At 50.8% G+C, this 26,399-nt stretch overlaps 1 protein-coding gene across 9 annotated transcripts in view; it reads right to left on the bottom strand.

Moving 5' to 3' along the window:
- Nucleotides 1-26,399, bottom strand: part of DMBT1 (deleted in malignant brain tumors 1) — an 84,955-nt gene that overhangs the window by 5,531 nt on the left and 53,025 nt on the right. For 7 of the 9 annotated variants that reach the window (XM_047702310.1, XM_047702309.1, XM_047702317.1 and 4 more), the window contains 12 exons: nt 24,557-24,601; nt 19,358-19,681; nt 17,937-17,966; nt 17,049-17,093; nt 11,847-12,170; nt 10,426-10,455; nt 9,538-9,582; nt 8,438-8,765; nt 7,979-8,001; nt 3,709-3,729; nt 2,237-2,387; nt 799-1,007 (listed from right to left, as the gene is read on the bottom strand). In XM_047702310.1, the coding sequence (XP_047558266.1) occupies nt 799-1,007; nt 2,237-2,387; nt 3,709-3,729; nt 7,979-8,001; nt 8,438-8,765; nt 9,538-9,582; nt 10,426-10,455; nt 11,847-12,170; nt 17,049-17,093; nt 17,937-17,966; nt 19,358-19,681; nt 24,557-24,601 (1,575 nt within the window). Of the gene's footprint in view, nt 1-798; nt 1,008-2,236; nt 2,388-3,708; nt 3,730-7,978; nt 8,002-8,437; nt 8,766-9,537; nt 9,583-10,425; nt 10,456-11,846; nt 12,171-17,048; nt 17,094-17,936; nt 17,967-19,357; nt 19,682-24,556; nt 24,602-25,444; nt 25,475-26,399 lie in introns of all 9 variants that reach the window. The other 2 variants (XM_047702311.1, XM_047702318.1) reach the window with 1 other exon arrangement.

The raw sequence follows: 26,399 nt of genomic DNA, 5'->3' as shown, positions 1-26,399 counted from the left end.
AGTCAGCACCCCAGCAAGCCTACTAGGCGCTCCTCCCACATAAAGGTGCAGAGACCAAGATGGCGGACAAGGATGGTCCACATCAGAATAGGCCTCGCCACAACCCCGCAGGTGCCCCATGGCTCAGGTCCGTGTCTTTCTCACAAGACCCCTTTGAGGGCATGGGGATTTCAGATTCCCCTGATGGAGAAGTGGAGGCAGGATGTGAGATGAGTAAAATGTTTTGCCAACCTGCCATTTATCCATAAAGTAAAGTAATGCTCCAGCTGAATGAAGGAGATGTTATAAAATAAAGTCCTTTAGCTATGGAATGGGTTATGCTTAAAATCCTGACTGCCAAAGAGAGCTTGGACATACCCTCATCCAGTCCCTAGGGAATCTGTAAATCAGTCCATTTAACAGCTCAAATTGTGGCCATTAGCTGCAAGTGGCTGAGGGACCAGCTCAGTCCATCTTCAGAGAGCAGCCAAACTCGCTAAGTCTCCAGACGCAGTCACAGCGGCCAGATGGTCGCCTGTGTTCTTGGCACTGGTGTCTCACCATCTGCTGAAGGTATGACCTCACACCTTCCTTTCAGTCTCTGCTGACCACAGGAAGACCACCACACTGCCCATCAGCCCATTCTGGCCCCAGACCTCATTTCTGGGCAGCGGAGTCTCAAGACCACTGCTTGTGGCCCCTTTCGACACCAGATCAAGCCTTGGTGACGGGACAAAGCTGCTCTCATTTCTTATTCAGCAACCACAGAAGGGTTGAGCAGAGGGGGCCCCCACCATGAGCCCCCACCAGGGGACTTACTGGTGTTATCTTCAGAAAGGCTGGAGTAGTAGTTGGCCTGGAAGCCCCTCCTCGTGACGCTGCCATCGCTGACAAAGCGGATGGACATGAAGTTCGATGAGGAAGTGAGGGGACCCATGGATCCATTACAAATCCGGGCGATCAGAGGGGAACTGTGGGAGGGGCCGTCGAACACCTCAATATAGTCATAACTGCAGCCCCCTTCAAGCCTGCGGGGACAGAACGCAGAGTTTCAGCTTCCCTTTCAGCCGCGATGGGAGGCAGGGAGCGGGGGTCACACCTCTGTGGCAGAAATGCTGACAAAAGTAATAGTTGAGAATAATAGGAGGATAATTATCCCATGACCTGCATGCACGGATCTCTGTCCGCACATACGAAACCCACAGCCCCTCTCCTGACAGTCCTTTGCATCTTGAAAGGAAGGGGTCACAGCCTGTCCTAGATAGCTTCTTCAATCAAGAAGACCCCGGCTTCCCATTGAATAAAATAAGTAATCATGAATCTATAGTGATAGAAATACCTAACTGAACTAATGACTATCGGACAAGTCAAATAAGCTCTCTGAGGGTTAGGTGGTCGACCTTCTCCACAGATCACATGAGCTCGAAGTACAGTATCTGGGACCCGAAATGAATTGCAATGATGAGGCAATTAAAATAATATTATAACCTACGCAAAACCCAGATGAATTTCTGAGGCAGAGATTTGCAAGGACACAGCAACCAAAGAGCCAGAGAGATGACTGATGTGTTCAGTAGTGGCTTTCACAGAAGAAATGATTGCACCCCCTTTCCTGGACACCAGAAAATACTCATACCTCTGCGTGGTCACCCCCTCCTTGGACCAATCATATAGTACTGGGGCTTTGACGCTGTTTCCTCTGCTTAAAGCAGTGATTCCCACTCTTTATTAAATGAGGAATGGATAATGTAGCCTCTGTAGCCGAGATTTCTCCACCACTGCTTGACCGCCCCCCCCGAGCTCACCCCCCAAGAAAGGAGGCAATGGAGAGAAAAGGGTTAAAGAAAAAAAAAAACTGGTATGGTTAATAGGATTCTGTGTTTTACCATTACTCCTAATAGTCACCCTTCCTGCAGGATAACATTTCTAAGCATTTTCATGTCTTTCTCTCTCATGACCTTCCCAGTAGGCAGAGATGAGAGGAAAGCAGCTATTTTATTCCCTTGTTTTGACTGAGGTTCAGAAAAATTAAGTATTTTCTGTGATCACACAGCAAATTAGTGATAGACCCAGGACTTTAAACCAGGGCTCTTGTGCTGGTCCCACCTCCACAGGCTGCCTCTGGGTAAAAAAATTGAACCTTTAAGAGAAAATGTCAATTGGGCCAACATCCGTCCAAAGGGCTAGGTACCATTCATTCTGTTCTAAGATATCTGCGAGGTCCCCCACGTGTTCGGCTCTGCACCCACGCACTTACTGGACATCTCTGAAGACAACTGTGATACGGTAGTTGTTTTGGACTTCAATGTCCCACAGACAATTGGCGTTGTTTGGATAGTTCCCTGGATAGAACGGGCTGGAAAAGTACCCAGATGGCTGGGTCAGGAAGCCTCCGCAGGAATAATTTGCTGTTGAGAAGAAATGGAAATGTGGAGGGCCCCCAGAGCCCACTGTACAGTCACCTGGGGAAAATTTTAAACAACCCCCTGGCCAGAAATTCAGCAGGAGCTGGTATAGATCCAGACTGTACAGGGAGGCTCTACTTAAGGAAGCCATCTCCTCATTTTTGTCACTGTCCCCTCAACCCCCTCCCTCACCACTCCACCCAGTGGCACTGTCATGGAGGGGAAGAGAAAGGGGGGTTTGTCGGAGAGCCCAGAACTTATTGTTTGGGTGGGTGACATTGCACTGCACCAACAGCAGGAGCTGTTGACCAAGAAAAAAGGTAACAATCAGTTTCCTGATGGCACAATTGTTCAGTGTTCATTGGCTCTGTGCAGAAATGAGCCAGCCCTGGGTTCCCAGCGAGATGCTGGACGCTCGCCCTCAGAGAGCTCACAGCCTGGAGCCGTGCATGAGAATGAGGAAATCCTAGCATAACGGGAGCAGGCTGTGATCAGGGTAAGCCCAGGACAGGATGGGAGCCCAGAGCATTGCCTTCTGACCCAGACTGAATGGAGAAAACGGGACAAGTGTTTGGGGGGTAGCAGTCAGGCAAAAAAGTAGGGGGGTGCGGTTCCATGCAGAGAGAACAGAACGAGAGCCACTAGCACGCTTAACGAACGTCAGTGTGGATGGAGCAGGGAGGAGTGGGGGAGGAAAGCAAATAGACAGGGAGGTGGCTCTGTGCCCAGCCATGGAGATCTGCACCCAGAGGCCCCGAGGAGTCACGTGAAGGGTGTGAAGGTGTGGAGGCTGGGACTGACACTGGCATTTCATAAGGACGCCCCCAGCTCTTTATGTAAAGAATGGACAGGGACAAGGTTGAGGGGTCACTGCTGCAGGAAGCAGGTGGTGAGGAGGGAGGACGGGGATGGGGGGAAAGCCCCCAGGAGCCACGAGTTGCTGAGAATGCTTAGAGCACGCGCAGCAGCAGCTCCGACGTGGGCCATTGCAGCTGTTGGTGGCTCCATAGGGAGTTCAGTGATGAGGCAGGACCCACTATCCTTCAATGACCAGGGCCTGGTGTCTGAGGGGACAGGCAGGACCTACAGTGCCTGGCCTCTCCTGGGGGCTGACTGGAGATCTGAATCTTAGGCTGGCCAGGCTCCTGCTGCTCAAAGAGGAGCCCAGAGAGAGGCCCAGCCCTGCTCGGGTGGGGACATCTGCTGCACGGGATACCAGTGCTAGGAAGACATAAGGGGCAATTCCTGGGAGAGCGAGTGGCATCCTGGGACCAGCTGTGGAGAGGGCCAGCCAGGCGGCTGGGTAGAAATCACGGGGACTTACCGTGCATTATTGGTGGGCTTCCTGGAAAGGGATAGGAGAAAAGCATTAGACGCTGAAGTGTGGTGGGAGGAGGGGTGTGCACGCGCCAAGGGCACACCCATGTGACTCACAGTCTGATCCCTTCTATGAACGCACTGGTGGGTATTGGAGTTATGGCGGTAAGGCCTGTGCTACTAGCGGGAGGCTTCAGGCAGTTCTCCCCAGCTGCTCCCCCAGCCCCATCATCACTTGGGGGTCATCAGGGCCACAGCCAAGGTCACAGCACCACTTATTCCTCATTTCCTACTTGTCTGGCATTGTCCTAAGGGTTTACATGCATGAGCCACTTAGGTCCCAGAGCAAATGGAAGGGTGAGAACACACGTGCACGCCAGCTGTGCAGCAGCATGACGGCCCCAGGGTCTGGAAACCCCCAGAGATGAAGTAGCCCCTTCATGGCCTCCTGGAGCGGGAAGACCAAGGGCACAGCTGACAAGCTCCTGGTCCTGGGCTGCCCCACATTACAGGCCTTGATCTGAGGATCTGCCTCCCTCAGAGGGCCTAGAAAAGCGACTCTCCGCCAAGAGGTGACCCAAGCTCCAGAGGGAGCACGAGTCACCTTGGGGCAAAAATGCCAAGAAAGCAACAAAGTGATTATTGTCCTTGTTCAGTGGAGTACAGGGATCGTCTTAGCTGAGTGGGAGTGCTGGCCCTTGGAGAGCACCCTACAGTGTAACTGATACCCCAGGTTTCCCGCCAGTTGACAAGAAACAGTGGGAAGTGGGGTCTAGAGCACAGTTTCTGCCATAGAAGGCCTGGGCTTGCATCTTGTCTCTGCCTTTATCAGCTCCATGAACTCGAGCAAGTTACAGAAACTCTCTGCCTCAGTTTCTTCATCTGAAAAATGGGAGTGCTAATAAAGTCTGCCTCGTCAGATTCCTGTGTGCATTAAATGACATAATACACACGAACCCTGAGAGCGGGGCCTGGCACATAGCAAGGGCCCAACGGTATCAGCTGCTATTATCTATCACAGAATGCTAAATCATATTAATAATATTAAGTGTTCAAACTTTTGTTGGTCGGTTTAATAGACCATTTAAAAATACCTAGTCACTGAGTGATAACAGAAATAAAAATTGACTCGCATCTTGTTTTCAAAATTGGTCCCTGTTATAGCATCTATGACCCAGCACGAGGACTTCACCTCCCTCCATGGCCAAGAACTATTCTCACGTATGGAAGGACCACATTTTGTATATCCATTCACCAGGAGGAACTTTCAGATTGTTTCCACTTTAGGGTTATTAGGAACACATTCGTCTGTAAGTTTCTGTGCGGTCACATGCTTTCCTTTCTCCTGAGTGTATGCCTAGGGCTACGGTTGCTGGGTCATATGGTAACTCTATGTTTCACTTTTTGAGGAGCCACCAAAGGGTTTCTCCAAGTGGAGGTACCAATTTATATTCCTATCAGCCGGGCGTGAGGGCTCTGACTTCTCCACATCCTCACCAGCACTTGACATTATCTGAGTTTTTGATTCTAGCCAACCGACTGGGCGTGAAGTAGAATGTCTTTGTGGATGTGCTTTGCATTTCCCTGATGGGTAGTGATGTGACACACATTTGCACTGAGAAAATTCAATGACATAACCAAGTGGCCACATTTGCATATGCTGTTGACTATTGGTATCTCCTCCGTGGAGAAATATCTGTGCAGATCCTGTGCTCGTTCTTTAAGTGGGTTATTGGACTTTTTATTATTGACTTCTGAAAGTCCTTTATGATTCTAAATGCAAGTTTCTTATCAGATGTATCATTTGCAAATATCTCCTCAGTTTCTGTGGAAAAACGGTGCTTCTTAAAGATAATTTCGCCTTTAAAATAGGCCTACCCTTAAGTTCTATTTCTATACTGGGAAGTAATCAGAAAAGAAGCCAAAGTTTCATAACACTGGGCATGCATTACAGATTTCTAAAAATGGAATAGACACAACTGTAAAATAAAATAAAAGTTTTACTGTATGTGATTACCTAAGCATATAGAATAAATTTAAAAGAATTATTTCTTTTGTCCTGTGATTACTAATTGTTTAATGAAATCATGATAGAACCATAGAATGAAAAACTTCATGCCCATTAAACTTTATGGTGTAAAAATAATTTCAATACCATAAAAATGCCAATGTTAAGGACATAAAAATAAGTATTCTATGCTCATGTGAAAACGGATCTTATAAAATAAAGCATAAAGCAGGCTGTCATTTGTGTACGTGACCACGCTGGTGAATGTATCAAAATGCCAAATGGGATTAAATATTCACCCATTCATTCATGTGTTCATTTATTCTTTCTAGAAACATTTATGTTGAGCCAGACACAATGCTCGGTAATAAGGATGCAAGAGGGTAAAAGGCAGATATGGTCTCGGCCCTCAGGGAGTGCACAGTTTGGCATAAATGTTAAGGATTATCTTTTGCAAACAGACTTCGCTTTTGCAATTCACCAGCTTAAAACTTGCCAGCGGCTCTGACTGTCCTTAGGATAAAGTCAGGAGTTCTAACCTGTGAACAAAGCTCCCTTAATGATCTGGCAACAGCCAAGCTCCTTCCCACCCAGGCCTACAAAGTGTTCCTTCTGGCTAGAAGGAACATCAGCGGGGGCGCCTGCTTCTAATTGTGTGCCTTGGCAGAGGCGGCACCTTTTAAAGAACACCCCCTAATCCCTTGATCAAGTTAAGCCTCTGTGAATATGCCCTCTGTGCACACCAAACTTCCCCCCGAAGCACCTGTCACACCTGTAATTTATCACAAACAGTAGTATTATTAACCACTGTGAGCTTCCTGAGGGAGGGGATCAGTTTCTCTTCCAACATTCTGAAATTTTACAACAGTCTTGATGGCCACTCGACCTCATACATAGCAATGACCTTGGAATACTTAACATCAGAAGAGTTAGCATTTAGTAAGCACGTCCTATGTACCAGGCACGATGTTAACTTTAGTCCAGTAAATTTACTGCTTTCCTCTGGGAAAAGTTGGGGAGGGATGCAGAGACTCAAAAACTATTCCGCATCAGAGGATCATTCATAAGAATGAGGAAATGTGAACAACGCAAGTGTCCAGCAATTCAGGACCAGTTCACTATTTCACGGTCATAGCCGTGTAATGAAACACAAGGCAGGCATTTAAACGGCTGGGAGAAAATATTCAATGACAGAAACAAGTGGCCATATCATTTCTGAAGAGCGAGGAAAAGCTATCGAGCCACAGCCACGGGGTAAAGTTTACTGGGAAAGGATGGATTATTTGTGAAAATACCCATTCTTTGTCTCCCTTCCTTCTCTCAAAGCTTCTGAGGTACCCCAAGAAATCCAGCCTTTAAGTTTCTTCTTTGAAGGACAACTTATCTCACTTCCTTAGAAGAAGGGGAAGTAGGTCTCCTCATTAAAACGAAAGTCATCCACCCGGCAGGGGCATAAAAAGGCTGAGTGTCTGGGAGGTAGAGGCTGGCTGTGTGTGGGCAGCGTGGCAGCCGTACACAGCGGGGAGATTGTATGGACAGGCTGACCTGGGCTGTGCATTGACAGGCACCGGCTGCTTCCACAGTCAGCCTGGGGATGAGAAGCCCAAGCCCTCAGGTGGACAAACGTGAGACTTACCAGCAGTGCTTGTGGGTGATGAGTGCCACCGATGTGGAAGGAAAATGAAGGGATTTTAGGACTTTATGGGGAAAGTTTTCATTCCATGGTCATTAGTTTGTAAGGAAACGTAACTGCACACAAGTCTCTCCCTGACTGCAGCACTTCTCAGAACCTGGACAATTCCAGTGTGCACTGCGAATGGCCCAGATGGGCGAGAGTATGCAGTTACACTGCGCAACAGACTTGGCACTGAAAGTTTTCTCTGTGGGGCAAAGGAAACCTTGGGGATTACTCTCCCAACGGGATAGGATTCTTGAACGCACAAACCGTGGTAGGAGTTTTCCTTGGTCGTATTTCTCAAATGATCCCAATGCGGACTTGAGCAGTTGCTCTCCTCCGAAATGAACAGAGGAGACCAAAAATCCTTCCGCTGCTGCGTCTCTGGGCAAACCTGGCAGCGGACAGTGGCAGGGGACCCCGGTGGGCCCTGAGGCTAAGCTAAGTTGGAGCCCAAGTCCTGGGGACTCAGCTGGTCACTGTAACAAATACCAGAGTCCTCGAAGAGAAGGGCCAGGCCTCTTCTTTAGTTTCTAAAAACATGAGAGTTGAATTCCAGAGAGGAAACATGCTGGGTGGGATACAGCTACTCACCCGGGGTGGTCGTAGTGCTTTGTACTCCTGCAAAAAGGAGGACACGTCGTCAGTCTCTGGGAAGACGGTGCAAAAAGAAGCCTTATGGGAACCAGAGAATCAGAAATGCTGAGTGCCTGACCCCCTGCACTAAGAAGACTTTCAGAGAGGGGTCCCGTGGTAGCCTCACAGAGGATACCACCAAAAAAAAAAGAAAAGAAAAACGTACTGCAGGAATTTGTTCTCACAACTTTTATGCCCACTAACACACGGCTGTTCGACGGGCTGATAAAGATGCTGTGTCCTCCCGTGAAACTCAGCCACATCAATATGGTTGGTGATTGGTGATGCACGCTCCTCTCAAGCTAAGAGGGGAAATGGCCGCCCTTCAGCAAACTCAGGAAGACGAAGCGACAGTGAGAGAAAAGAGCTCTTCTAGAGAATTAACAAGCCAAAGTAGAGGCTCAAAATCTCGAGGACCCACCTGTGCAGACGACACCAGCATCTTCTCCGTGGCCACAGTTGTGCGAGTTCCAGCCGTTGTGAGGGCAGCTCCACAGGTAGGCCTCATGCCCAGAGCAGCGCACGTCGTCCAGCACAATCGGCCCTGAGCCTTGCCCAAAGCGGGCACTTCCGGGGGCCGACGTGGCCCAGCCGCAGCCCAGCTGCCTGCACACCACGTTGGCGTCATTGGTGTCCCAGCTGTCGTCACACACGGTACCCCAAGAGCCTCGGTACAGGACCTCCACGCGGCCCTGACAACGGTCACCTCCGTTCACCAGCCTCAGGGCCAAACCTGAATCAGTCCCTGAGGAATCCAGAACAGAAATCCCCCTTCGTGTCTATCTCAAGCTCATAAGCTCAGAACATTTGTAAGACCCAAGGCTTGATCCCGGCCTAATCCCCTGGGCACGGAATGACCTTCAACATGCCAAAGGTCAATCGTCAGCACAGGGAAGAGCAGAGACTTCCCAGTCAGCTCAAGGCTGAGGACGCTCCACTGAAAGAAGCAACCCAGGACCTGGATGGAAGTGAGGGGGTGGACAAGCCTAATGTGTTCTGGGCACACCCAACATAGAGCTCTCCAGCCACTGGGGCATGACGGGACCCTTGCCCCAACAGACAACTTCTAGTCTTCCGCAGCATTCTGACTTAGTTCTCCAACATCCCTGGACGGGATCCCCCTGGGAAGAGAGGGACCACCTCAGCACATGGCCCTGTTCTTCTCAGGGCTCGACCCCATGGCCTGGGGGCCAGGAGCCCACCATTATTCCAGCAGTCCTAGATTGGCCTCTAGGGCTTCCATGGATCCCCTGGGGGAGGACCTTTGCTGAACATGAGCCCAGGATCCCCATGGAATCAGTGGGCCACCCTGTAAGATCAGACCCCGGATCTGATCTTCAGAGACTTCTCTCTCTATCCCTGGGCGACACACACACACACACACACACACACACACACACACACACACAGGGAGGATGATAGGGAAGGACACAGCATGCGATGCCTCCTGTCACTTCCAAACCCAAGCTTTATTTAGAAGCTGAGAATGATCCTGGGAGGGTGGACAAAATATTTACCGAATTCTGTGGTTGAAGCTGTGGTGGTCGTGAACCAGGTGGTGTCTGTATAGGGCAAGAAAGGTAAAGACCAGAGTTAGACATCATGGAAAGCATGTTGTGAAAACCATTTGTGGCAGGCATTGTGAAAGTTGCCCATCTGCATCCTGCCACCTTCCCCCTGCTTGGGCTGTGCAAGTCTCCTGCTCTGCTAGATTTTCTGGGACAGAGGATCAGAAGGACAGCCAGGTGCCTCCACATCTCTAAGCCCGGCTTTCTCTTTTGTCCCGCAGAAAACGTTTGCCACCCTTCTCTCTTGACTCATGTAGATCTGAGGGCTTTGGCATATCGGGGGCTTGAAGAAAAGAGTCAGGGGTGTTGAGGGTCACCATGGAGCCAACTGGGTATCCCAGTTCCTAGAGCACCTCCATCACTATGAGATTCCCATCCCCTGCAACTGTTGTCCCTGCCTCGTTGGATGCACATCTGTGTCCAAGAATCTGAGGCTGTTGCAAGCATTGAGCCAGGGACAAGAGCCAGACTGTCCTGGTCCCTCTTCAGGAGGACGTTGGCAGTCCTCAGCATCCATTCTCCCACTCTGCCTCTCAGCCCAGATTGTATGAGAGCTGAGAGTCATGGCACATGGGCCGGTTCTCTGAAACTACAGGCTGCCATCTCTTGAGACAGTTTCCATATACTGGATGAAACTCATGGGAAGGTGACACTTGGGAATCCCACATCCAGTTAAGACTCTTGTGAATCCCACATCTAGTTACGATCTGCCAGGGTCTCAGTGACAGTGGGGACATTAAAAGTCCACAGGTTCTACAAAGAGCTGTAGTTTGACCAGCATGACGGAAGTAGAGTAGGTGGGAGAGAAAAGCCTGAGCGGGGTGGCCGAGGACTCACCGGGCTGGATTGTGGACTGAGGCCGAGCAGCTGAGAGAGAGAAGCAAGAGTCAGACACACAGCACACCGGTGCCCCAACCTGACCAAAGTTTGCAGAAACTCAGCATATAACACCTGAGTCATGTTTCTACATGCCCTCAGATGGACAGAGCCAGGGCCCCCCCTGAATCCCTCAGTCCTCTGGGAGCCCCACCCTCTGTCCTGCTGATACTGCCTGCTTTGGTGGGCCAGAGGGTTGGTGTTCCAGGAGGTGGAACATCCTTGCCTGTCCTAGACGGGCCATCAAAGGCATTGTGTTCCCTTTGCATAGGAACATCAAGAATGAATTGGGGCAGTTAGTCTAGAAGTACCCCCAATTCCACCTGACGAGGTACACTGCTTCCAAGGTACACAAGGTTTTTTAGGGTTTCGTAAGGGGCCAATCCAAGCCTCATATTCCTATGTGTTTCTTTAGCATTCCATGTCGTATGATGCGGGAACAGAAGGCTAGCTGAGGACAAAGCAAAAGCTGACACCCTGCAACCTTTCCCCACCCCCACTCCTGGGTGGGACATATGTGACATTCTTTAGGAACCTCTGTTCTATCTTAATGTTAATAGCTTGCTAAAAAGGGAAAAAGGACCTTGACAATGACAAGGCCTCTGGTATCCAGTATCTTGCAGGTCCTCTTTAGTTATGAAAGTTCTATTGAAACCTCCCCATTTCCTTACCTCCCCAACCCCATCCTACATATCGGCCACCCCTCACAACCCGCTGGCAGCAGCTTTTTTTGCCTACGGGACCTGTCCCCAGGCTACAATAAACCACCATTTTGCACCAAAGATATCTCAGGAATTTGTTCTTGGTCATCGGCTCAGGTCCTCCACCCAACTTAGCCTCACTTTTATTCTAGAAATTCATCAGTAGTGAGCTGCCATTCCTTGTACCTTCCCCAGTACCCTACTGCTCCTCCCAGCCCCCTGAAATTCAGCATTGACTGCAATCCTGTTCTCTGAGTCAGCCTCATGGCGGACCCAGAAGACTACAACCATGAAGGACAGAAAGTGGTTTATATTCCAAGTGTACTCCCAAAAGTTATGCCTTGATAATCAGGCCCTGGGACAAGTGGTATGGGCAGAGCAGATGATCTTACCAAGAAGGAAGAGACCCAATTTTTTCTGCTCACTGGATAGTGGATGGTCCTTTCCCCCAGTATGCCATGTTGTTGCCCAGTGATATTGTCCTTCTCTATTGGCCAAATATGGAAGGAAAGCAGACCCTACACTCTCCTTTCCATTGTACGCAGTAACCGGATGCCTGCAGGAAAGCTTGGGAGGCACCGAATACCTCAGAGAGGATTGGATGTGGGCCTTGTCGTGGGTAGTGTGTTTCCTCCCATCCAAGACTATCTCAGAAAGAGATACGGGTCTATTTGATCCCACCTGAGCAGATGACACCAGCATCTTCTCCGTGGCCACAGTTGTGTGAGTTCCAGCCGTTGTGAGGGCAGCGCCACAGGTAGGCCTCATGCCCAGAGCAGCGCACATTGTCTAGGACAATTGGCCCTGAGCCTTGACCAAACCGGGCACTTCCGGGGGCTGATATGGCCCAGCCACACTCAAGCTGCCTACAGACCACATTGGCATCATTGGTGTCCCAGTCGTCATCACACACGGTGCCCCAGGAGCCTCGATACAGGACTTCCACACGACCCTGACAACGGTCACCTCCGTTCACCAGCCTCAGGGCCAATCCTGAATCAGTCCCTGAGCAATGAAGAATAGAACACCCCCTCAGAGTATATCTCAAGATCATAAGCTAAGAACTTTGTAAGGTCCAAGGGTTTGTTCCTGGCCTGAGTCCCCTGGGCAGGTTTTGACCTTTCAACATGCCCAGAGGTTAATCTTCACCACAGTAAAAGAGCGGAGACATCCCATCAGCTCAAGGCTGAGGACGCTCCACTGAAAGAAGCACCCCATGACCTGGATAGAGGTGAGCGGGTGGACAAGCCTAGACCACACTGGGAGCACTCAGCATGGAGCTCTACAGCTACTTGGGCATGACAGGACCTGTGCATGAATGGGCAACTTATTGCCTTCCATGGCATGCTGACTTGTTTCTGCCAACATCCCAGGAGGTGATGCCCCTTGCGATGAGAGGTGCCAGCCCAACACACGGCCCTCTTCTTCTCAGGGCTCAAACACATGGCCTGGGAGCCATGAGACCAGCATGGTTCCAGCAGTCCTAGAGAGGCCTCCAGGGCTTACACTGAGCACCTAGGGGAGGATCTTTACTGAACCTGAGCCCAGGATCTCAATGGAATCAGTGGGCTGCCCTGTAAGATCAGACCCCAGATCTGCTCTTCAGAGAATTCTCTCTCTATCCCCCAGCTACACACATGCAAACACACTCATGCACACACACACAAACACAGGGAGGAGGATAGGGAAGGACACATCATGAGATGCTTCCTGTAACTCAAGCTTTATCTAGAAGCTGAGAATGATCGTGGGAGGGTAGATGAAATATGTATATATTTATATCCAAGGAATACTGTGGTTGGGGCTCTGGTGTTGAACCAGGTGGTGTCTGTACTGGGCCAGAACGGTAAAGACCAGAGTTAGACATCATGGGAAGAAAGCATTTTATGAAAACCGTTTCTGACAGGCATTGTGACAGTTGTCTGTCTGCATCCTGCCTCATTCCCCCTGGGTGGGCTGTTCAAGTCTCCTGCTCTACTAGCTTTTCCGGGACAAAGGCGTTGGGAAGGCCAACCAGGTGCCTCCACATCTCTAAGCCTGGCTTGCTCTTTTGTCCCATAGAAAATGGTCGCCACCCTTGTCTCTTGACTCATGTAGATCTGAGGGCTTTGGTATAGCGAAAACTTGGAGAAAAGAGTCAGGGGTGTTGAGGGTCACCACAGAGCCAAATACCTCTCTCAGGACCTAGAGCACCTCCATCACCTGGGACACTCCCATCCCTTGCAACTGCTGTCCCTGCCTCGTTGGAAGCACATCTGTGTCAAAGGAATCGGAGGCTGACCCTGACCCAGGGACAGGAGCCAGCCTGCCCTGGTGGCTCTTTGGTAGGAAGGCTCCAGTCCTCAGCATCCATTCTCCCACTCAACCTATCTGCCCGGATTACACAAGAGTTGAGATTCATGGTGCATGGGCCAGTTCTCTGAAACTCCAGGAAGCCACTTATTGGGACAGTTTCCCCATACTGGATGGAACTTCATGGGACTCATGGGAAGGTGACACTCTTGGGAACCCCACATCCAGTTAAGATTCTTGTGAATCCCACATCTAGTTAAGGATTGCCAGGATCTCAGTGACACTCGGGAACATTAAAGTGTTCACAGGTTCTCCAAAGAGCAGTGGTTTTGCCAGCGTGACTGAAGAAGGGTGGGAGGGAGATAATAGCCTGAGGACGGTGGCCGAGGACTCACCTGGCTGGGTTGTGGACTGAGGCCAAGCAGCTGAGAGAAAGAAACAAGAGTCAGTCACACAGCACACAGGTGCCCCAACGGGACCAAGGGTTGAAGAAACTCGGTGTATACCACCTGAGATCCTGTTTCTACATGCCATCAGGTGGACTGAGCCAGGCCCCGCCCTGAATCCCTCAATCCTCTGAGAGCTGAGGGAGGGGATCAGTTTCTCTTCCAACATTCTGAAATTTTACAACAGTCTTGATGGCCACTCGACCTCATACATAGCAATGACCTTGGAATACTTAACATCAGAAGAGTTAGCATTTAGTAAGCACGTCCTATGTACCAGGCACGATGTTAACTTTAGTCCAGTAAATTTACTGCTTTCCTCTGGGAAAAGTTGGGGAGGGATGCAGAGACTCAAAAACTATTCCGCATCAGAGGATCATTCATAAGAATGAGGAAATGTGAACAACGCAAGTGTCCAGCAATTCAGGACCAGTTCACTATTTCACGGTCATAGCCGTGTAATGAAACACAAGGCAGGCATTTAAACAGCTGGGAGAAAATATTCAATGACAGAAACAAGTGGCCATATCATTTCTGAAGAGCGAGGAAAAGCTATCGAGCCACAGCCACGGGGTAAAGTTTACTGGGAAAGGATGGATTATTTGTGAAAATACCCATTCTTTGTCTCCCTTCCTTCTCTCAAAGCTTCTGAGGTACCCCAAGAAATCCAGCCTTTAAGTTTCTTCTTTGAAGGACAACTTATCTCACTTCCTTAGAAGAAGGGGAAGTAGGTCTCCTCATTAAAACGAAAGTCATCCACCCGGCAGGGGCATAAAAAGGCTGAGTGTCTGGGAGGTAGAGGCTGGCTGTGTGTGGGCAGCGTGGCAGCCGTACACAGCGGGGAGATTGTATGGACAGGCTGACCTGGGCTGTGCATTGACAGGCACCGGCTGCTTCCACAGTCAGCCTGGGGATGAGAAGCCCAAGCCCTCAGGTGGACAAACGTGAGACTTACCAGCAGTGCTTGTGGGTGATGAGTGCCACCGATGTGGAAGGAAAATGAAGGGATTTTAGGACTTTATGGGGAAAGTTTTCATTCCATGGTCATTAGTTTGTAAGGAAACGTAACTGCACACAAGTCTCTCCCTGACTGCAGCACTTCTCAGAACCTGGACAATTCCAGTGTGCACTGCGAATGGCCCAGATGGGCGAGAGTATGCAGTTACACTGCGCAACAGACTTGGCACTGAAAGTTTTCTCTGTGGGGCAAAGGAAACCTTGGGGATTACTCTCCCAACGGGATAGGATTCTTGAACGCACAAACCGTGGTAGGAGTTTTCCTTGGTCGTATTTCTCAAATGATCCCAATGCGGACTTGAGCAGTTGCTCTCCTCCGAAATGAACAGAGGAGACCAAAAATCCTTCCGCTGCTGCGTCTCTGGGCAAACCTGGCAGCGGACAGTGGCAGGGGACCCCGGTGGGCCCTGAGGCTAAGCTAAGTTGGAGCCCAAGTCCTGGGGACTCAGCTGGTCACTGTAACAAATACCAGAGTCCTCGAAGAGAAGGGCCAGGCCTCTTCTTTAGTTTCTAAAAACATGAGAGTTGAATTCCAGAGAGGAAACATGCTGGGTGGGATACAGCTACTCACCCGGGGTGGTCGTAGTGCTTTGTACTCCTGCAAAAAGGAGGACACGTCGTCAGTCTCTGGGAAGACGGTGCAAAAAGAAGCCTTATGGGAACCAGAGAATCAGAAATGCTGAGTGCCTGACCCCCTGCACTAAGAAGACTTTCAGAGAGGGGTCCCGTGGTAGCCTCACAGAGGATACCACCAAAAAAAAAAGAAAAGAAAAACGTACTGCAGGAATTTGTTCTCACAACTTTTATGCCCACTAACACACGGCTGTTCGACGGGCTGATAAAGATGCTGTGTCCTCCCGTGAAACTCAGCCACATCAATATGGTTGGTGATTGGTGATGCACGCTCCTCTCAAGCTAAGAGGGGAAATGGCCGCCCTTCAGCAAACTCAGGAAGACGAAGCGACAGTGAGAGAAAAGAGCTCTTCTAGAGAATTAACAAGCCAAAGTAGAGGCTCAAAATCTCGAGGACCCACCTGTGCAGACGACACCAGCATCTTCTCCGTGGCCACAGTTGTGCGAGTTCCAGCCGTTGTGAGGGCAGCTCCACAGGTAGGCCTCATGCCCAGAGCAGCGCACGTCGTCCAGCACAATCGGCCCTGAGCCTTGCCCAAAGCGGGCACTTCCGGGGGCCGACGTGGCCCAGCCGCAGCCCAGCTGCCTGCACACCACGTTGGCGTCATTGGTGTCCCAGCTGTCGTCACACACGGTACCCCAAGAGCCTCGGTACAGGACCTCCACGCGGCCCTGACAACGGTCACCTCCGTTCACCAGCCTCAGGGCCAAACCTGAATCAGTCCCTGAGGAATCCAGAACAGAAATCCCCCTTCGTGTCTATCTCAAGCTCATAAGCTCAGAACATTTGTAAGACCCAAGGCTTGATCCCGGCCTAATCCCCTGGGCACGGAATGACCTTCAACATGCCAAAGGTCAATCGTCAGCACAGGGAAGAGCAGAGACTTCCCAGTCAGCTCAAGGCTGAGGACGCTCCACTGAAAGAAGCAACCCAGGACCTGGATGGAAGTGAGGGGGTGGACAAGCCTAATGTGTTCTGGGCACACCCAACATAGAGCTCTCCAGCCACTGGGGCATGACGGGACCCTTGCCCCAACAGACAACTTCTAGTCTTCCGCAGCATTCTGACTTAGTTCTCCAACATCCCTGGACGGGATCCCCCTGGGAAGAGAGGGACCACCTCAGCACATGGCCCTGTTCTTCTCAGGGCTCGACCCCATGGCCTGGGGGCCAGGAGCCCACCATTATTCCAGCAGTCCTAGATTGGCCTCTAGGGCTTCCATGGATCCCCTGGGGGAGGACCTTTGCTGAACATGAGCCCAGGATCCCCATGGAATCAGTGGGCCACCCTGTAAGATCAGACCCCGGATCTGATCTTCAGAGACTTCTCTCTCTATCCCTGGGCGACACACACACACACACACACACACACACACACACACACACAGGGAGGATGATAGGGAAGGACACAGCATGCGATGCCTCCTGTCACTTCCAAACCCAAGCTTTATTTAGAAGCTGAGAATGATCCTGGGAGGGTGGACAAAATATTTACCGAATTCTGTGGTTGAAGCTGTGGTGGTCGTGAACCAGGTGGTGTCTGTATAGGGCAAGAAAGGTAAAGACCAGAGTTAGACATCATGGAAAGCATGTTGTGAAAACCATTTGTGGCAGGCATTGTGAAAGTTGCCCATCTGCATCCTGCCACCTTCCCCCTGCTTGGGCTGTGCAAGTCTCCTGCTCTGCTAGATTTTCTGGGACAGAGGATCAGAAGGACAGCCAGGTGCCTCCACATCTCTAAGCCCGGCTTTCTCTTTTGTCCCGCAGAAAACGTTTGCCACCCTTCTCTCTTGACTCATGTAGATCTGAGGGCTTTGGCATATCGGGGGCTTGAAGAAAAGAGTCAGGGGTGTTGAGGGTCACCATGGAGCCAACTGGGTATCCCAGTTCCTAGAGCACCTCCATCACTATGAGATTCCCATCCCCTGCAACTGTTGTCCCTGCCTCGTTGGATGCACATCTGTGTCCAAGAATCTGAGGCTGTTGCAAGCATTGAGCCAGGGACAAGAGCCAGACTGTCCTGGTCCCTCTTCAGGAGGACGTTGGCAGTCCTCAGCGTCCATTCTCCCACTCTGCCTCTCAGCCCAGATTGTATGAGAGCTGAGAGTCATGGCACATGGGCCGGTTCTCTGAAACTACAGGCTGCCATCTCTTGAGACAGTTTCCATATACTGGATGAAACTCATGGGAAGGTGACACTTGGGAATCCCACATCCAGTTAAGACTCTTGTGAATCCCACATCTAGTTACGATCTGCCAGGGTCTCAGTGACAGTGGGGACATTAAAAGTCCACAGGTTCTACAAAGAGCTGTAGTTTGACCAGCATGACGGAAGTAGAGTAGGTGGGAGAGAAAAGCCTGAGCGGGGTGGCCGAGGACTCACCGGGCTGGATTGTGGACTGAGGCCGAGCAGCTGAGAGAGAGAAGCAAGAGTCAGACACACAGCACACCGGTGCCCCAACCTGACCAAAGTTTGCAGAAACTCAGCATATAACACCTGAGTCATGTTTCTACATGCCCTCAGATGGACAGAGCCAGGGCCCCCCCTGAATCCCTCAGTCCTCTGGGAGCCCCACCCTCTGTCCTGCTGATACTGCCTGCTTTGGTGGGCCAGAGGGTTGGTGTTCCAGGAGGTGGAACATCCTTGCCTGTCCTAGACGGGCCATCAAAGGCATTGTGTTCCCTTTGCATAGGAACATCAAGAATGAATTGGGGCAGTTAGTCTAGAAGTACCCCCAATTCCACCTGACGAGGTACACTGCTTCCAAGGTACACAAGGTTTTTTAGGGTTTCGTAAGGGGCCAATCCAAGCCTCATATTCCTATGTGTTTCTTTAGCATTCCATGTCGTATGATGCGGGAACAGAAGGCTAGCTGAGGACAAAGCAAAAGCTGACACCCTGCAACCTTTCCCCACCCCCACTCCTGGGTGGGACATATGTGACATTCTTTAGGAACCTCTGTTCTATCTTAATGTTAATAGCTTGCTAAAAAGGGAAAAAGGACCTTGACAATGACAAGGCCTCTGGTATCCAGTATCTTGCAGGTCCTCTTTAGTTATGAAAGTTCTATTGAAACCTCCCCATTTCCTTACCTCCCCAACCCCATCCTACATATCGGCCACCCCTCACAACCCGCTGGCAGCAGCTTTTTTTGCCTACGGGACCTGTCCCCAGGCTACAATAAACCACCATTTTGCACCAAAGATATCTCAGGAATTTGTTCTTGGTCATCGGCTCAGGTCCTCCACCCAACTTAGCCTCACTTTTATTCTAGAAATTCATCAGTAGTGAGCTGCCATTCCTTGTACCTTCCCCAGTACCCTACTGCTCCTCCCAGCCCCCTGAAATTCAGCATTGACTGCAATCCTGTTCTCTGAGTCAGCCTCATGGCGGACCCAGAAGACTACAACCATGAAGGACAGAAAGTGGTTTATATTCCAAGTGTACTCCCAAAAGTTATGCCTTGATAATCAGGCCCTGGGACAAGTGGTATGGGCAGAGCAGATGATCTTACCAAGAAGGAAGAGACCCAATTTTTTCTGCTCACTGGATAGTGGATGGTCCTTTCCCCCAGTATGCCATGTTGTTGCCCAGTGATATTGTCCTTCTCTATTGGCCAAATATGGAAGGAAAGCAGACCCTACACTCTCCTTTCCATTGTACGCAGTAACCGGATGCCTGCAGGAAAGCTTGGGAGGCACCGAATACCTCAGAGAGGATTGGATGTGGGCCTTGTCGTGGGTAGTGTGTTTCCTCCCATCCAAGACTATCTCAGAAAGAGATACGGGTCTATTTGATCCCACCTGAGCAGATGACACCAGCATCTTCTCCGTGGCCACAGTTGTGTGAGTTCCAGCCGTTGTGAGGGCAGCGCCACAGGTAGGCCTCATGCCCAGAGCAGCGCACATTGTCTAGGACAATTGGCCCTGAGCCTTGACCAAACCGGGCACTTCCGGGGGCTGATATGGCCCAGCCACACTCAAGCTGCCTACAGACCACATTGGCATCATTGGTGTCCCAGTCGTCATCACACACGGTGCCCCAGGAGCCTCGATACAGGACTTCCACACGACCCTGACAACGGTCACCTCCGTTCACCAGCCTCAGGGCCAATCCTGAATCAGTCCCTGAGCAATGAAGAATAGAACACCCCCTCAGAGTATATCTCAAGATCATAAGCTAAGAACTTTGTAAGGTCCAAGGGTTTGTTCCTGGCCTGAGTCCCCTGGGCAGGTTTTGACCTTTCAACATGCCCAGAGGTTAATCTTCACCACAGTAAAAGAGCGGAGACATCCCATCAGCTCAAGGCTGAGGACGCTCCACTGAAAGAAGCACCCCATGACCTGGATAGAGGTGAGCGGGTGGACAAGCCTAGACCACACTGGGAGCACTCAGCATGGAGCTCTACAGCTACTTGGGCATGACAGGACCTGTGCATGAATGGGCAACTTATTGCCTTCCATGGCATGCTGACTTGTTTCTGCCAACATCCCAGGAGGTGATGCCCCTTGCGATGAGAGGTGCCAGCCCAACACACGGCCCTCTTCTTCTCAGGGCTCAAACACATGGCCTGGGAGCCATGAGACCAGCATGGTTCCAGCAGTCCTAGAGAGGCCTCCAGGGCTTACACTGAGCACCTAGGGGAGGATCTTTACTGAACCTGAGCCCAGGATCTCAATGGAATCAGTGGGCTGCCCTGTAAGATCAGACCCCAGATCTGCTCTTCAGAGAATTCTCTCTCTATCCCCCAGCTACACACATGCAAACACACTCATGCACACACACACAAACACAGGGAGGAGGATAGGGAAGGACACATCATGAGATGCTTCCTGTAACTCAAGCTTTATCTAGAAGCTGAGAATGATCGTGGGAGGGTAGATGAAATATGTATATATTTATATCCAAGGAATACTGTGGTTGGGGCTCTGGTGTTGAACCAGGTGGTGTCTGTACTGGGCCAGAACGGTAAAGACCAGAGTTAGACATCATGGGAAGAAAGCATTTTATGAAAACCGTTTCTGACAGGCATTGTGACAGTTGTCTGTCTGCATCCTGCCTCATTCCCCCTGGGTGGGCTGTTCAAGTCTCCTGCTCTACTAGCTTTTCCGGGACAAAGGCGTTGGGAAGGCCAACCAGGTGCCTCCACATCTCTAAGCCTGGCTTGCTCTTTTGTCCCATAGAAAATGGTCGCCACCCTTGTCTCTTGACTCATGTAGATCTGAGGGCTTTGGTATAGCGAAAACTTGGAGAAAAGAGTCAGGGGTGTTGAGGGTCACCACAGAGCCAAATACCTCTCTCAGGACCTAGAGCACCTCCATCACCTGGGACACTCCCATCCCTTGCAACTGCTGTCCCTGCCTCGTTGGAAGCACATCTGTGTCAAAGGAATCGGAGGCTGACCCTGACCCAGGGACAGGAGCCAGCCTGCCCTGGTGGCTCTTTGGTAGGAAGGCTCCAGTCCTCAGCATCCATTCTCCCACTCAACCTATCTGCCCGGATTACACAAGAGTTGAGATTCATGGTGCATGGGCCAGTTCTCTGAAACTCCAGGAAGCCACTTATTGGGACAGTTTCCCCATACTGGATGGAACTTCATGGGACTCATGGGAAGGTGACACTCTTGGGAACCCCACATCCAGTTAAGATTCTTGTGAATCCCACATCTAGTTAAGGATTGCCAGGATCTCAGTGACACTCGGGAACATTAAAGTGTTCACAGGTTCTCCAAAGAGCAGTGGTTTTGCCAGCGTGACTGAAGAAGGGTGGGAGGGAGATAATAGCCTGAGGACGGTGGCCGAGGACTCACCTGGCTGGGTTGTGGACTGAGGCCAAGCAGCTGAGAGAAAGAAACAAGAGTCAGTCACACAGCACACAGGTGCCCCAACGGGACCAAGGGTTGAAGAAACTCGGTGTATACCACCTGAGATCCTGTTTCTACATGCCATCAGGTGGACTGAGCCAGGCCCCGCCCTGAATCCCTCAATCCTCTGAGAGCTGAGGGAGGGGATCAGTTTCTCTTCCAACATTCTGAAATTTTACAACAGTCTTGATGGCCACTCGACCTCATACATAGCAATGACCTTGGAATACTTAACATCAGAAGAGTTAGCATTTAGTAAGCACGTCCTATGTACCAGGCACGATGTTAACTTTAGTCCAGTAAATTTACTGCTTTCCTCTGGGAAAAGTTGGGGAGGGATGCAGAGACTCAAAAACTATTCCGCATCAGAGGATCATTCATAAGAATGAGGAAATGTGAACAACGCAAGTGTCCAGCAATTCAGGACCAGTTCACTATTTCACGGTCATAGCCGTGTAATGAAACACAAGGCAGGCATTTAAACAGCTGGGAGAAAATATTCAATGACAGAAACAAGTGGCCATATCATTTCTGAAGAGCGAGGAAAAGCTATCGAGCCACAGCCACGGGGTAAAGTTTACTGGGAAAGGATGGATTATTTGTGAAAATACCCATTCTTTGTCTCCCTTCCTTCTCTCAAAGCTTCTGAGGTACCCCAAGAAATCCAGCCTTTAAGTTTCTTCTTTGAAGGACAACTTATCTCACTTCCTTAGAAGAAGGGGAAGTAGGTCTCCTCATTAAAACGAAAGTCATCCACCCGGCAGGGGCATAAAAAGGCTGAGTGTCTGGGAGGTAGAGGCTGGCTGTGTGTGGGCAGCGTGGCAGCCGTACACAGCGGGGAGATTGTATGGACAGGCTGACCTGGGCTGTGCATTGACAGGCACCGGCTGCTTCCACAGTCAGCCTGGGGATGAGAAGCCCAAGCCCTCAGGTGGACAAACGTGAGACTTACCAGCAGTGCTTGTGGGTGATGAGTGCCACCGATGTGGAAGGAAAATGAAGGGATTTTAGGACTTTATGGGGAAAGTTTTCATTCCATGGTCATTAGTTTGTAAGGAAACGTAACTGCACACAAGTCTCTCCCTGACTGCAGCACTTCTCAGAACCTGGACAATTCCAGTGTGCACTGCGAATGGCCCAGATGGGCGAGAGTATGCAGTTACACTGCGCAACAGACTTGGCACTGAAAGTTTTCTCTGTGGGGCAAAGGAAACCTTGGGGATTACTCTCCCAACGGGATAGGATTCTTGAACGCACAAACCGTGGTAGGAGTTTTCCTTGGTCGTATTTCTCAAATGATCCCAATGCGGACTTGAGCAGTTGCTCTCCTCCGAAATGAACAGAGGAGACCAAAAATCCTTCCGCTGCTGCGTCTCTGGGCAAACCTGGCAGCGGACAGTGGCAGGGGACCCCGGTGGGCCCTGAGGCTAAGCTAAGTTGGAGCCCAAGTCCTGGGGACTCAGCTGGTCACTGTAACAAATACCAGAGTCCTCGAAGAGAAGGGCCAGGCCTCTTCTTTAGTTTCTAAAAACATGAGAGTTGAATTCCAGAGAGGAAACATGCTGGGTGGGATACAGCTACTCACCCGGGGTGGTCGTAGTGCTTTGTACTCCTGCAAAAAGGAGGACACGTCGTCAGTCTCTGGGAAGACGGTGCAAAAAGAAGCCTTATGGGAACCAGAGAATCAGAAATGCTGAGTGCCTGACCCCCTGCACTAAGAAGACTTTCAGAGAGGGGTCCCGTGGTAGCCTCACAGAGGATACCACCAAAAAAAAAGAAAAGAAAAACGTACTGCAGGAATTTGTTCTCACAACTTTTATGCCCACTAACACACGGCTGTTCGACGGGCTGATAAAGATGCTGTGTCCTCCCGTGAAACTCAGCCACATCAATATGGTTGGTGATTGGTGATGCACGCTCCTCTCAAGCTAAGAGGGGAAATGGCCGCCCTTCAGCAAACTCAGGAAGACGAAGCGACAGTGAGAGAAAAGAGCTCTTCTAGAGAATTAACAAGCCAAAGTAGAGGCTCAAAATCTCGAGGACCCACCTGTGCAGACGACACCAGCATCTTCTCCGTGGCCACAGTTGTGCGAGTTCCAGCCGTTGTGAGGGCAGCTCCACAGGTAGGCCTCATGCCCAGAGCAGCGCACGTCGTCCAGCACAATCGGCCCTGAGCCTTGCCCAAAGCGGGCACTTCCGGGGGCCGACGTGGCCCAGCCGCAGCCCAGCTGCCTGCACACCACGTTGGCGTCATTGGTGTCCCAGCTGTCGTCACACACGGTACCCCAAGAGCCTCGGTACAGGACCTCCACGCGGCCCTGACAACGGTCACCTCCGTTCACCAGCCTCAGGGCCAAACCTGAATCAGTCCCTGAGGAATCCAGAACAGAAATCCCCCTTCGTGTCTATCTCAAGCTCATAAGCTCAGAACATTTGTAAGACCCAAGGCTTGATCCCGGCCTAATCCCCTGGGCACGGAATGACCTTCAACATGCCAAAGGTCAATCGTCAGCACAGGGAAGAGCAGAGACTTCCCAGTCAGCTCAAGGCTGAGGACGCTCCACTGAAAGAAGCAACCCAGGACCTGGATGGAAGTGAGGGGGTGGACAAGCCTAATGTGTTCTGGGCACACCCAACATAGAGCTCTCCAGCCACTGGGGCATGACGGGACCCTTGCCCCAACAGACAACTTCTAGTCTTCCGCAGCATTCTGACTTAGTTCTCCAACATCCCTGGACGGGATCCCCCTGGGAAGAGAGGGACCACCTCAGCACATGGCCCTGTTCTTCTCAGGGCTCGACCCCATGGCCTGGGGGCCAGGAGCCCACCATTATTCCAGCAGTCCTAGATTGGCCTCTAGGGCTTCCATGGATCCCCTGGGGGAGGACCTTTGCTGAACATGAGCCCAGGATCCCCATGGAATCAGTGGGCCACCCTGTAAGATCAGACCCCGGATCTGATCTTCAGAGACTTCTCTCTCTATCCCTGGGCGACACACACACACACACACACACACACACACACACACACAGGGAGGATGATAGGGAAGGACACAGCATGCGATGCCTCCTGTCACTTCCAAACCCAAGCTTTATTTAGAAGCTGAGAATGATCCTGGGAGGGTGGACAAAATATTTACCGAATTCTGTGGTTGAAGCTGTGGTGGTCGTGAACCAGGTGGTGTCTGTATAGGGCAAGAAAGGTAAAGACCAGAGTTAGACATCATGGAAAGCATGTTGTGAAAACCATTTGTGGCAGGCATTGTGAAAGTTGCCCATCTGCATCCTGCCACCTTCCCCCTGCTTGGGCTGTGCAAGTCTCCTGCTCTGCTAGATTTTCTGGGACAGAGGATCAGAAGGACAGCCAGGTGCCTCCACATCTCTAAGCCCGGCTTTCTCTTTTGTCCCGCAGAAAACGTTTGCCACCCTTCTCTCTTGACTCATGTAGATCTGAGGGCTTTGGCATATCGGGGGCTTGAAGAAAAGAGTCAGGGGTGTTGAGGGTCACCATGGAGCCAACTGGGTATCCCAGTTCCTAGAGCACCTCCATCACTATGAGATTCCCATCCCCTGCAACTGTTGTCCCTGCCTCGTTGGATGCACATCTGTGTCCAAGAATCTGAGGCTGTTGCAAGCATTGAGCCAGGGACAAGAGCCAGACTGTCCTGGTCCCTCTTCAGGAGGACGTTGGCAGTCCTCAGCGTCCATTCTCCCACTCTGCCTCTCAGCCCAGATTGTATGAGAGCTGAGAGTCATGGCACATGGGCCGGTTCTCTGAAACTACAGGCTGCCATCTCTTGAGACAGTTTCCATATACTGGATGAAACTCATGGGAAGGTGACACTTGGGAATCCCACATCCAGTTAAGACTCTTGTGAATCCCACATCTAGTTACGATCTGCCAGGGTCTCAGTGACAGTGGGGACATTAAAAGTCCACAGGTTCTACAAAGAGCTGTAGTTTGACCAGCATGACGGAAGTAGAGTAGGTGGGAGAGAAAAGCCTGAGCGGGGTGGCCGAGGACTCACCGGGCTGGATTGTGGACTGAGGCCGAGCAGCTGAGAGAGAGAAGCAAGAGTCAGACACACAGCACACCGGTGCCCCAACCTGACCAAAGTTTGCAGAAACTCAGCATATAACACCTGAGTCATGTTTCTACATGCCCTCAGATGGACAGAGCCAGGGCCCCCCCTGAATCCCTCAGTCCTCTGGGAGCCCCACCCTCTGTCCTGCTGATACTGCCTGCTTTGGTGGGCCAGAGGGTTGGTGTTCCAGGAGGTGGAACATCCTTGCCTGTCCTAGACGGGCCATCAAAGGCATTGTGTTCCCTTTGCATAGGAACATCAAGAATGAATTGGGGCAGTTAGTCTAGAAGTACCCCCAATTCCACCTGACGAGGTACACTGCTTCCAAGGTACACAAGGTTTTTTAGGGTTTCGTAAGGGGCCAATCCAAGCCTCATATTCCTATGTGTTTCTTTAGCATTCCATGTCGTATGATGCGGGAACAGAAGGCTGGCTGAGGACAAAGCAAAAGCTGACACCCTGCAACCTTTCCCCACCCCCACTCCTGGGTGGGACATATGTGACATTCTTTAGGAACCTCTGTTCTATCTTAATGTTAATAGCTTGCTAAAAAGGGAAAAAGGACCTTGACAATGACAAGGCCTCTGGTATCCAGTATCTTGCAGGTCCTCTTTAGTTATGAAAGTTCTATTGAAACCTCCCCATTTCCTTACCTCCCCAACCCCATCCTACATATCGGCCACCCCTCACAACCCGCTGGCAGCAGCTTTTTTTGCCTACGGGACCTGTCCCCAGGCTACAATAAACCACCATTTTGCACCAAAGATATCTCAGGAATTTGTTCTTGGTCATCGGCTCAGGTCCTCCACCCAACTTAGCCTCACTTTTATTCTAGAAATTCATCAGTAGTGAGCTGCCATTCCTTGTACCTTCCCCAGTACCCTACTGCTCCTCCCAG

This window comes from Lutra lutra, chromosome 14 (assembly GCF_902655055.1).
Source record: "Lutra lutra chromosome 14, mLutLut1.2, whole genome shotgun sequence".
Taxonomy (NCBI): Eukaryota; Metazoa; Chordata; class Mammalia; order Carnivora; family Mustelidae; genus Lutra; species Lutra lutra.
This window is presented reverse-complemented; position numbering and strand designations above follow the sequence as displayed.